Genomic DNA, 12,575 nt, shown 5'->3' on the forward strand with positions numbered 1-12,575 from the left:
TGGGGGGGGGGGGGTCCCCTTCCCCTTTAAGTGGGGGGGGGGGGTCCCTTCCCCTTTAAGTGGGGGGGGGGGGGTCCCTTCCCCTTTAAGTGGGGGGGGGGGGTCCCTTCCCCTTTAAGTGGGGGGGGGGGGGTCCCTTCCCCTTTAAGTGGGGGGGGGGGGGTCCCTTCCCCTTTAAGTGGGGGGGGGGGGTCCCTTCCCCTTTAAGTGGGGGGGGGGGGGTCCCTTCCCCTTTAAGTGGGGGGGGGGGGGTCCCTTCCCCTTTAAGTGGGGGGGGGGGGGTCCCTTCCCCTTTAAGTGGGGGGGGGGGTCCCTTCCCCTTTAAGTGGGGGGGGGGGGTCCCTTCCCCTTTAAGTGGGGGGGGGGGGGTCCCTTCCCCTTTAAGTGGGGGGGGGGGGTCCCTTCCCCTTTAAGTGGGGGGGGGGTCCCTTCCCCTTTAAGTGGGGGGGGGGGTCCCTTCCCCTTTAAGTGGGGGGGGGGGGGGTCCCTTCCCCTTTAAGTGGGGGGGTCACATGCCCTGGAGCCACCTGCAGTGTTATTTGTAGTGCAATCCCACCACCTGCTGGAGCATTCACAGTACTGCAGATCACTTTCAGCTCACCGAAATGATAGCAGTAATTCTAGGAATGTGCGTAGGATTGGAAAAGGCTACAGCGCTTCATCATGGGGTCATTGCTCTCCTTGGGAAGGGAGAGAGGGGGAACAGGTCAGTCCTCACTCATCCCCATGGAGGAGGTCAGAGCAGACGGCAGGCGGGGACTTAAACCAGTCGCCGCTCCTGAATGAACAATTTCTGACACGTCCTCTCACGATCTGTGCCCGAAGATGAGCTGCTGCTATCGGAGTCTGTCCGTTACCATCTAGGACCAGCCCCATGATCAGAACCGCTCCAGTACTGTAAAAATAAACAATGTCACCCATCAATCAAAAGCAGTAAAAAAACCCAGGCAAAACCAACGCTTCTGCAAACAGGGTTAAACCTTCAGGAAGGAAAATCTCATTGAAGGCAAAAGGTACAGATACAGATACAGATACAGCTGGTGCTCCGGAGGTGAAGCGCTGCTTCGAGATTCCATCAGATCGGTGGCCCCTGGACACACCCGGCCCCTCAGCACCAAGTGTCCTGGAGTTTAGAGATTTCCCGTGAAGCACAGGAGGAAGAGGACGTGCAGAGCGACAAAGTACCCGGCAAACAGCAACTTGGCCCGAGATCGGGCGTGGAACAGAGAACAAAAGGATCTCACGCTGGAGCCCCTCCGAGTCTGAAGGGAAAAATAAACACCAGATTAGAACCAGGAATCCAGGCAAAACACAGAGAGTGAGCCCGCACTGCCCATAGTGAGCCAGGAGGGGGCGGGGCGGGCTGGGCCGCGCTACGCCCGGGGCGCGACAGTGCGCTACGCCCGGGGCGCGACAGTGCGCTACGCCCGGGGCGCGACAGTGCGCTACGCCCGGGGCGCGACAGTGCGCTACGCCCGGGGCGCGACAGTGCGCTACGCCCGGGGCGCGACAGTGCGCTACGCCCGGGGCGCGACAGTGCGCTACGCCCGGGGCGCGACAGTGCGCTACGCCCGGGGCGCGACAGTGCGCTACGCCCGGGGCGGGCCACGTTACTCCCGGGGCGCGACAGTGCGCTACGCCCGGGGCGCGACAGTGCGCTACGCCCGGGGCGCGACAGTGCGCTACGCCCGGGGCGCGACAGTGCGCTACGCCCGGGGCGCGACAGTGCGCTACGCCCGGGGCGCGACAGTGCGCTACGCCCGGGGCGGGCAGCGTTATAACCGGGGCGGGTTGCGTGCTATCGATGTGAGTGTATTGATGCCGGTGTGTGTCCCGTGTAGAGGTTCTGACCTTGCTGGGAGTGGCACTCTCTGGTAGATCGATCAGCAGGGAATGTTCCTCCAGTGCCGAGGTGTTAAGATTCCGCTCCTGGGCACTGACCCATTCGCTCAGCTCCACACTGAAAGGAAACAATTATCAGTGGGAGCGTTGCACCAACTTCTGCTGCAGCCACTACATTAACCATTACCGGACCCCACACCAACCTCTCCCACAACTCTGCTATCAAACTCTGGGCAGTTTAGTGCCCTGGGCTCCTGGGATGTCCCTGAGGGATCCACACACACAGTCAGGAAAACAGAAACAGGAGGCCATTCAGCCCCTCGAGCCTGTTCCACCATTCAATCAGATCACAGTTGATCTGTACCTCAGCCCCATTTACCTGCCTTTGCTCCATATCTCTTGATGTCCTTACCCAACAAAATAATTCTCTGGGGGAAGAGTTCCAGATTTCCACTACCCTTTGTGTGAAAAAGTGCTCCTTGATTTCACCCCTAAATGGCCTAGGTCTAATTTTAAGATTGTGTTCCCTTGTTCTAGGTTCGCCCACTGGAGAAAATATGGGAGAAGTGGTAGGTGGGATTGAAGGATATGGTGGGTAGGATTGAGGGATATAGGGAGAAGGCAGGTAGGTGGGATTGAGGAGATATGGGTAGGAGGTGGGGGAGGTGGGGTCGAGGGATATGGGGGGGGGGTGGAGTTGAGGGATATGGGGGGGGGGTGGAGTTGAGGGATATGGGGGGGGGGTGGAGTTGAAGGATATGGGGGGGGGGGTGGAGTTGAGGGATATGGGGGGGGGTGGAGTTGAGGGATATGGGGGGGGGGTGGAGTTGAGGGATATGGGGGGGGGGTGGAGTTGAAGGATATGGGGGGGGGGGTGGAGTTGAGGGATATGGGGGGGGGTGGAGTTGAGGGATATGGGGGGGGGTGGAGTTGAAGGATATGGGGGGGGGGTGGAGTTGAGGGATATGGGGGGGGGGTGGAGTTGAGGGATATGGGGGGGGGGTGGAGTTGAAGGATATGGGGGGGGGGGTGGAGTTGAGGGATATGGGGGGGGGTGGAGTTGAGGGATATGGGGGGGGGGTGGAGTTGAAGGATATGGGGGGGGGTGGAGTTGAGGGATATGGGGGGGGGGGGGTGGAGTTGAGGGATATGGGGGGGGGTGGAGTTGAGGGATATGGGGGGGGGTGGAGTTGAGGGATATGGGGGGGGGGGGTGGAGTTGAGGGATATGGGGGGGGGGGTGGAGTTGAGGGATATGGGGGGGGGTGGAGTTGAGGGATATGGGGGGGGGGGTGGAGTTGAGGGATATGGGGGGGGGGTGGAGTTGAGGGATATGGGGGGGGGGTGGAGTTGAGGGATATGGGGGGGGGGGGTGGAGTTGAGGGATATGGGGGGGGGGTGGAGTTGAGGGATATGGGGGGGGGGTGGAGTTGAGGGATATGGGGGGGGGGGTGGAGTTGAGGGATATGGGGGGGGAGGTGGAGTTGAGGGATATTGGGGGGGGGGCGGGGGGGGAGGTGGAGTTGAGGGATATGGGGGGGGGGGGGGAGGTGGAGTTGAGGGATATGGGGGGGGGGGGGGGGAGGTGGAGTTGAGGGATATGGGGGGAGGTGGAGTTGAGGGATATGGGGGGGGGGGGAGGTGGAGTCGAGGGATATGGGGGGGGAGGTGGAGTCGAGGGATATGGGGGGGAGGTGGAGTCGAGGGATATGGGGGGGGAGGTGGAGTCGAGGGATATGGGGGGGGGAGGTGGAGTCGAGGGATATGGGGGGGGGAGGTGGAGTCGAGGGATATGGGGGGGAGGTGGAGTCGAGGGATATGGGGGGGGAGGTGGAGTCGAGGGATATGGGGGGGGAGGTGGAGTCGAGGGATATGGGGGGGGGAGGTGGAGTCGAGGGATATGGGGGGGGGAGGAGGTGGAGTTGAGGGATATGGGGGGGGGGGGGGGGGGAGGTGGAGTCGAGGGATATGGGGGGGGAGGTGGAGTTGAGGGATATGGGGGGGGAGGTGGAGTCGAGGGATATGGGGGGGGGAGGTGGAGTCGAGGGATATGGGGGGGGAGGTGGAGTCGAGGGATATGGGGGGGGAGGTGGAGTCGAGGGATATGGGGGGGGAGGTGGAGTCGAGGGATATGGGGGGGGAGGTGGAGTTGAGGGATATGGGGGGGGGGGGGGAGGTGGAGTCGAGGGATATGGGGGGGGGAGGTGGAGTCGAGGGATATGGGGGGGGGGGAGGTGGAGTCGAGGGATATGGGGGGGGAGGTGGAGTCGAGGGATATGGGGGGGGAGGTGGAGTTGAGGGATATGGGGGGGGGGGGGGGGGAGGTGGAGTCGAGGGATATGGGGGGGGAGGTGGAGTCGAGGGATATGGGGGGGGAGGTGGAGTTGAGGGATATGGGGGGGGGGGGGGGAGGTGGAGTCGAGGGATATGGGGGGGGGAGGTGGAGTCGAGGGATATGGGGGGGGAGGTGGAGTCGAGGGATATGGGGGGGGGAGGTGGAGTCGAGGGATATGGGGGGGGGAGGTGGAGTCGAGGGATACGGGCTTGTCAGGTCGAACGGCCTCTCCCTGTTTGTGACACCCTGCTTTGAAGAGTCTGTATCAATCCTGAGATGGTGACTTTTCTCTGAGGTCCTTTTAGTCCTTTAAACAATCGCCCACTCTCTCACGTTACATAAGAGGAGCAGGAGTAGGCCATTCGGCCCCTCGAGCCTGCTCCGCCATTCAATGAGATCATGGCTGATCTGATTTTTACCTCAACTCCACTTTCCCGCCCTTTCCCCATATCCTTTGACTCCCTCGCTGATCAAAAACGTGTCTAACTCAGCCTTCAATGTATTCAGTGACTCGGCCTCCACAGCTTTTTGGGGTAAGGAATTCCAAAGATTCACGATCCTCAGAGAATAAATTTCTCCTCATCTCAGACTTAAACGGGCGACCCCTTATTCTGAGACTATGCCGCCTAGTTCTAGATTCCCCTATGAGGGGGACACCCTGTCAAGCCCCCTCAGAATCCGACGTGTTTCAGTCACATCCTCTCTCACCTTTTGAGTCGATGTTCTGCTGACAACAGTGCTTCCTCAGCAGCCAATCGCTTCTCCTGTTCTTCAGCCAGCGACCCCTCCAATTGGTGCAGTTGTTGCTCAGTTCTGTCCTGCAACTGTTTGGCTTCAATTAGCCTGAAACGCAGACCCAGAAAAGCAATGGCTTCCGAGAACATATCTCCCCTCCCCACTACTGCACCCCCATCTCATCTTTCTCCCCTCCCCTCCTCTCCTCTCCAAGGTGGTGATTTACTGGGATGCAGATCTATTAGCATCGGCCATCTTCCAGTACATTACCCACGTGCCCACTATTGATCTGTGACCCCAGACCGTGGGGTTATCTGACCATGGAGAGCATCACATACAAGTCCAGACCTCACTTCCTGTCCACAAACTTTCCAGTAGCAGTCACTGGATAGCAATGGAGACCAGGGACTCCAGATGATTTTTGTCCCTCCTCCCTAAACCCTGAGGTGTTGAGGCCAATTGTAACTTCGCAACAGCCACCCGCCCGTCGGGTCAGCCCAGGACCCGCCCGTCGGGTCAGACCAGGACCCGCCCGTCGGGTCAGACCAGGACCCGCCCGTCGGGTCAGACCAGGACCCGCCCGTCGGGTCAGACCAGGACCCGCCCGTCGGGTCAGACCAGGACCCGCCCGGTCTGTGAGGGTCACCTCCACACGGGGCAGTGTCTTCGACTGACTGAGACATCGTTTGCCTGAATATATGTGTCTAAAAAGGGCCACAACAATCAATTCAAATACAAACATTGTGTGTGATTGGTTCAAATGTGGTTTTACTTGGATGGGTTTTGTAAATTTAACAAGCAGTTATTTAAATTCAGTTTGGGACCAGTAACTGTTTTAACAGTATTGATCAGCCAGTCTTTTTTCAAATCAGAGGGAAAATCTGGGGTCTAATCCTTAATCCTCTATACTCTAATCCCATTTCCCTGCTCTCTCCCATTCCGATTAATATTTCTTTTCCGAGTGTTTATCTAATTCCCTCAGATGAAACAAACACTGGATTGTTAACAGAGAACGGGACAGAATGTTCTGGAAAGGCACAGCAGGTCAGTCACGTCTGACGAGAGAGTCCTCCCAAATTGTTAACTCGCCTCCTCTCTTTCAGACACTGACCCACCTGCCGTGTAGTTTCCGGCGACTTCCTGCATTTTCCGATCTCTCTGGCGCCCCGTACCCTCTGGATCGCAGAGTGTCAGGTGCACGTTACAGAGATATTCAGAGAAAGGCAGACTTCAATCGGAAATACATTAAAAAGTGGGCCCTGCAGCAAAGGAATTAGTTCAGTGTAATCATTTGTAATGACTTAGAAATTGAAAAGTTATGTCGAAATGGTCATGGATAATTTTGAATTAACAAACCATGTAAGAGGGGAATGGACGCTCGCAGTTATCAGATGCTCAGAGGCATAAGTAATGGCGATGCATGAAGGTTATTTAACGCTCGAGGCCAGCATAAAATGAGCCGGCCTCGAGCGTGTGCTGCGATTAGAGAGATCTCCCGCAGTGTAATGGATGCTGGGATCAGACAGCCAGCTGCAGCTCTGTCAGTTAACTCCTTACATTTCCATCTCTGCTCTGTGATACCATGATTATCCCCAAACCGAGGCCCGTAAGTAATCAGTCAGGATTCCTACTCCCGATCGCTGTCCAGTGACCCCTGCTGCAAGGTCTGCCTTAAAGACAAATGAGGGGGGAATTGACCTAGGTTGTGATATCTCACATAGTTGAAGAGCCCGTGCACAGCTGAGCTCTCACATGGAAGAGCAGCCATTAGGCAGAAGCACCAGAGGAGTCCAACATGAATCACTGTATTTAAGGGAACGGGCATCGAAGTTGTGGACTGAGAGCGTGGTAAAGAGTCGGGCCCATTCACCCACATAACAACAGTCCCTGTGCTCCAGTGTAAAGAGTCGGGCCCATTCACCCACATAACAACAGTCCCTGTGCTCCAGTGTAAAGAGTCGGGCCCATTCACCCACATAACAACAGTCCCTGCGCTCCAGTGTAAAGAGTCGGGCCCATTCACCCACATAACAACAGTCCCTGCGCTCCAGTGTAAAGAGTCGGGCCCATTCACCCACATAACAACAGTCCCTGCGCTCCAGTGTAAAGAGTCGGGCCCATTCACCCACATAACAACAGTCCCTGCGCTCCAGTGTAAAGAGTCGGGCCCATTCACCCACATAACAACAGTCCCTGCGCTCCAGTGTAAAGAGTCGGGCCCATTCACCCACATAACAACAGTCCCTGCGCTCCAGTGTAAAGAGTCGGGCCCATTCACCCACATAACAACAGTCCCTGTGCTCCAGTGTAAAGAGTCGGGCCCATTCACCCACATAACAACAGTCCCTGCGCTCCAGTGTAAAGAGTCGGGCCCATTCACCCACATAACAACAGTCCCTGCGCTCCAGTGTAAAGAGTCGGGCCCATTCACCCACATAACAACAGTCCCTGCGCTCCAGTGTAAAGAGTCGGGCCCATTCACCCACATAACAACAGTCCCTGCGCTCCAGTGTAAAGAGTCGGGCCCATTCACCCACATAACAACAGTCCCTGTGCTCCAGTGTAAAGAGTCGGGCCCATTCACCCACATAACAACAGTCCCTGCGCTCCAGTGTTGCGCTGTGTGCATCGCAGAAACGCTGAAAGGTGATGGACCAGGACAGGGCTCGGCAGATATCCACGCCAGAACACCGATATATTTGCCGTTTCACGGTGCAGGAAAGGGCAAGCGAATCAGTCACAGTTTTTACCTCTGCTTCAGATGTCGTGGTTCCGTTTCCTTGATCTGTGCCTCGATTCTGCTCTTTCCCTGCGGGGCCCCAGGGGCCGAATCAACCGTGGGGTCCGCCTAAAGGCCAAAAACAACGCGGATAGGGGTCAAAACAAGCAGTGCGGCGCCCCGAGATGTCCCCCCACCGCGCCCCGAGATGACCCCCCACCGCGCCCCGAGATGTCCCCCCACCGCGCCCCGAGATGTCCCCCCACCGCGCCCCGAGAAGTCCCCCCACAGAGAAGGCCATTCAGCCCCTCGAGGAGCCTGTTCCACCATTCTATTAGATCATGGCTGATCTGTACCTCAACTCCATTTACCCGTTCCGTATCCCTTGATACTCTTATTCAACAAATATCTATCAAGCGCAGTTTTGAAAGTTGCAATTGTCCCCCAGGATCCAGACTCTTGGGGGACCGTGGTGGGGGGGATTCTCCCTGCCCTTTCTGTGCAAGTACTTCCTGATTTCCCTCCTAAATGGCCCAGCTCTAATTACGTTGTGCTCCTTGTTCTGGATTCCCCCACCAGAGGAAATAGTTTCTCTGTATCTACCCTATCGAATCCCTTTATCATTTTAAAGTCCTCCATTAGATGGGGGAATCATGGGGGACTAGGGGGCATAGTCTCAGAATAAGGGGTCGCCCGTTTAAGATGGAAATGAGGAGGAATTCCTTCTCCCAGAGGGTCGTGAATCTTTGGAATTCTTTACCCCAAAAAGCTGCGGAGGCTGAGTCATTGAATACATACAAGGCTGAATTAGACAAATTTTTGATCAGCAAGGGAGTCAAAGGATATGGGGAAAAGGCGGGAAAGTGGAGTTGAGGTAAAAATCAGATCAGCCATGATCTCATTGAATGGCGGAGCAGGCTCGAGGGGCCGAATGGCCTACTCCTGCTCCTATCTCTTATGGTCTAGATCACCCCTCAACATTCTATACTCAAGGGAATACAGGCCTAGTCTGTGCTACCTGGCTTCATAATTTAACCCTTTAAGCCCCAGTATCATTCTGGTGAATCTGCGCTGCACCCCCTCCAAGGCCAATATCTCCTTCCCGAGGTGCGGTGCCCAGAACTGAACACAGTCTCCAGATGGGGTCTGACCAGGACTCTGTACAACTGAAGCATCAATTCCTCCCCTTTTATATTCCAGCCCCCTCGAGATAAAGGCCAACATTCCATTAGCCTTTTTGATAACTTTTTCTACCCGTGCTCTAACCTTTAGTGATTTGTTTACCTGGACACCCAAATCTCTCTGCTCCTCCACAGCTCCTACTCGTTCCACAATAAGAAAATATTCTGATTTGTTTTTCTCAGATCCAAAGTAGATGATAACCTCACCCTTCCCCACATTCAACTCCATCTGTCACAGTTTTGCCCACTCACTTCATCTGTCACTGTCCCTTTGTAACTTGCTCCCATCTACACAACTTACTGGGCCTCCTAACTTAGTGTCATCTGCAAACTTAGATTATACAACTCTCTATTCCTTCATTCAAGTCATTAATAAATATGGTGAAAAGCTGAGACCTCAGTACAGATCCCTGGGGATCTCCGCTTGTCACATCCCGCCAATCAGAGAATGAACCCTTTATCCCCATTCTGGTTAATAATTGGTGGGATGTGGGAGACAGTATCACTAGGTTACCACCAATTTCCTGCACTCTCATTTCACCAATAATCTCTTGTGCAGAACCTTATCAAATGCCTTCTGGAAGTCCATATAGAGAACATCCATAGACACTCCTCTATCCACCACACTAGTGACCTCCTCAAAAAATTCAACTAGATTAATCAGACCTTCACAACTCCATGCTGACTCTCTAAGTGCTCAGTCACTCTAACGCTGGAATCTAATCGAGGGGTTCGGGGGGTTTATACATAGAATAACAGATACCCAGGGGTGAGTTACAGGCTGGAATCTAATCGAGGGGTTCGGGGGGTTTATATATAGAATAACAGATACCCGGGAGTGGTAGACTGGTGCGCACAGATCTGGCGATTAATATGTTCACTCCCCAATTCCTTATCCTCCTTTCACCCACCTTCTCCTTCTCATCCAGTAGTCTGGTGGCAGTCTGCAGCTGGTGTTCGAGTGTTACGTTACGTGCCTGTAACTCGTTCAGTCGGTGCTGCGTGTCACGCAGACTCTGGACACTTCCCCGCACCTGGGCAGAGAGTGCGATCTTTTCCTCGTATACCAGAGACATCTGCAGATGGAATGGAGGGGGTGAGGGTGGGGAAACCATGGAACGCAAGAACACGTAATGGGTAAGAATGGGTTCATCTCATCTCTGGTAGAGTCCACAGGAAAAACTGCTGGAAATCTGCAGCAGGTCTTATTTTGTAATTCATTCTCGGGATGTAGGTATCACTGGCAAGGCCAGCATTTATTACCCATCCCTAGTTGCTTTGAGAGTCAGCATCTTGGGGGGAGGGGGGAGAAGCAGCAAGTATTATCTCACCAAGTCGCATTTATCTCCCCCTCCCCCATCCTGAAGGATTTTGGGGTACAAACCCCGGGCACTGGCCATCCTCTGGTCCCCAAATCAAGCGGCCATTCTGTGCACGTGAGCCTGGACAATGGCTGTTTGCAGCCCACCGTGCCCTCACCCACACATGCACTTCCCACTTGATGCTGAGCAGGAGCAGGAACCCTGGCTGATACTCCCCCTCCCTGGCTCAGATCAGCTCACTCAGCACAGGACAGGGATCGAACACGGGCCCTCGTACACCGGAAGACTCAGGACCATGGCAGGCTGGGCCCTTGTAGACTGGAAGGTTCAGTGCCGTGGAAGGCTGGTCCCTTACCAACAAAGACTTGGGGGAGGTCCAGAACCAGCAAACACGACAGGGGAAAATGAGGGAAGATATCCCGCGATAGAAAACAAACATGTCAGGGAGAACAGTGTGAAGAAGTGGAAGGATTCACAGACTGATTAACAGTCTGACAGGCCATGACATCAATGCTCTTTCCACAGCCGTAAACATCTTTATACCGGCCGATAGGCTGTTTAGTCCTATAGTGCAGGAGCGTTTTATGGGCTCCCTCAACCCATACGACAAGGGGGGTCCACCAACACCCACCGGACGTGAGTATCCCACTGGGTGTCAACCCACAATTCAGAGCCGGAGCTCCGGTCTCCGCTCCCCAGGACTGGATTGGGGTTCGAACCCTGAACATTCTGACTCCAAGGCGGGAATACTAACGCTGGCTCCATATAACCCAAGATAAAAAGAACAAACTCCTCAGTGTAAATGGAGGGCACATAACCGGGAATTGAAACATAACCTGCCCGCTCTACTCACCTTGCTGTTCAGTCTTTGGATGCGAAGCTCCTTCTGATGCAGTTCTTTCAGGCTGTCGTTCAGTTGGCCCTTCAGCTGGCCGTTCTCAGTCTGCAGGTCTCCTTTAAGGGTCTCGCCAAGGTTAGCTGCCTCTTCAGGTGCCTGTTTGCCAGATGCGACATTACTAGAACTGTTTTTCCACTATTCTCCCTCCCCCTCTGTGCTTGGCTGGTTCCCCGGTGTACAAGAATCGTTTGCATGAAGCCACACCCCATCACCTGGTGAGACAGGGACTGCTCCGGCCCGTCCTGCACTCGTTTCTCCCCAGTATACCTCCCGTTTCTCCTCTCCCCTAACCAAGTCCCTGACCATGCTGGGGTATCACTCTGCAGGAAGCAGCTGTCTCTCAGCACTTGGCCAAAGTGGCCATTGGTCCTGTGTCAGCCTAGACAGAGAGTGTTGACACGGTACCCAAGGGCATCGCAGCCGAGATGGACTGTGCCTGCTCCTGATGCCCAGCCCGCAGTCACTGGAGAGTAAGCAAGAGCAGGAACCTGGGCTGATTTTGTCCCTGTCTAGCCCATGTGCAGCTCCCTCTCCCCAGCACTGTCTGGAGATGGAAGCTCGGACCAACTTGCTCCCCACGTCCTGAAGAAGGTATAAAGGAGAAGAGAAAGTAAAAGCGCAAATAGCTCTGCTTGGATTGCTGAGTCAGCACCTCGGGAACCAGTTCAACACCTCGTATCGCTGTTAACACCAGGCTGATACCTGCTGAGTCACCTTCAGCCTCATCTCCTGGCACAGGCGCTGGAGCTCTTGGATCTCTTTCTCCTTGTCTGACACGGCGATCAGGTACTGTTCTTTCAGCCTCTGACTCTGCACGGCAAATGACAACTTCTCAGACCTGCAACACAGGGCAATGGAATTACAAGCACGACGACGGGACCGCGGGCCGGGGGCGGCGACGGGACCGCGGGCCGGGGGAGACGGGACCGCGGGCCGGGGGAGACGGGACCGCGGGCCGGGGGAGACGGGACCGCGGGCCGGGCGAGACGGGACCGCGCGCCGGGCGAGACGGGACCGCGCGCCGGGCGAGACGGGACCGCGCGCCGGGCCGGGGGAGACGGGACCGCGCGCCGGGCCGGGGGAGACGGGACCGCGCGCCGGGCCGGGGGAGACGGGACCGCGCGCCGGGCCGGGGGAGACGGGACCGCGCGCCGGGCCGGGGGAGACGGGACCGCGCGCCGGGCCGGGGGAGACGGGACCGCGCGCCGGGCCGGGGGAGACGGGACCGCGCGCCGGGCCGGGCGAGACGGGACCGCGCGCCGGGCCGGGGGAGACGGGACCGCGCGCCGGGCCGGGCGAGACGGGACCGCGCGCCGGGCCGGGCGAGACGGGACCGCGCGCCGGGCCGGGCGAGACGGGACCGCGCGCCGGGCCGGGCGAGACGGGACCGCGCGCCGGGCCGGGGGAGACGGGACCGCGCGCCGGGCCGGGGGAGACGGGACCGCGCGCCGGGCCGGGGGAGACGGGACCGCGCGCCGGGCCGGGGGAGACGGGACCGCGCGCCGGGCCGGGGGAGACGGGACCGCGGGCCGGGCCGGGGGAGA

At 57.1% G+C, this 12,575-nt stretch overlaps 1 protein-coding gene across 3 annotated transcripts in view; it reads right to left on the reverse strand.

Moving 5' to 3' along the window:
* Positions 1-368: 368 nt before the first annotated feature.
* Positions 369-12,575, reverse strand: part of LOC137341773 (golgin subfamily B member 1-like) — a 66,199-nt gene continuing 53,992 nt past the window's right edge. For 2 of the 3 annotated variants that reach the window (XM_068005266.1, XM_068005265.1), the window contains exons 17-23: positions 11,734-11,869; positions 10,987-11,127; positions 9,723-9,887; positions 7,662-7,759; positions 4,885-5,019; positions 1,852-1,960; positions 369-1,262 (exon numbers count right to left, since the gene is read on the reverse strand). In XM_068005266.1, coding sequence (XP_067861367.1) covers positions 1,131-1,262; positions 1,852-1,960; positions 4,885-5,019; positions 7,662-7,759; positions 9,723-9,887; positions 10,987-11,127; positions 11,734-11,869 — 916 coding nt within the window. In that variant the 3' untranslated portion in view covers positions 369-1,130. The remainder of the gene's footprint in view (positions 1,263-1,851; positions 1,961-4,884; positions 5,020-7,661; positions 7,760-9,722; positions 9,888-10,986; positions 11,128-11,733; positions 11,870-12,575) is intronic. The other variant, XM_068005267.1, reaches the window with a different exon arrangement.

The sequence above is a fragment of the Heptranchias perlo genome, chromosome 24 (assembly GCF_035084215.1).
Source record: "Heptranchias perlo isolate sHepPer1 chromosome 24, sHepPer1.hap1, whole genome shotgun sequence".
Taxonomy (NCBI): Eukaryota; Metazoa; Chordata; class Chondrichthyes; order Hexanchiformes; family Hexanchidae; genus Heptranchias; species Heptranchias perlo.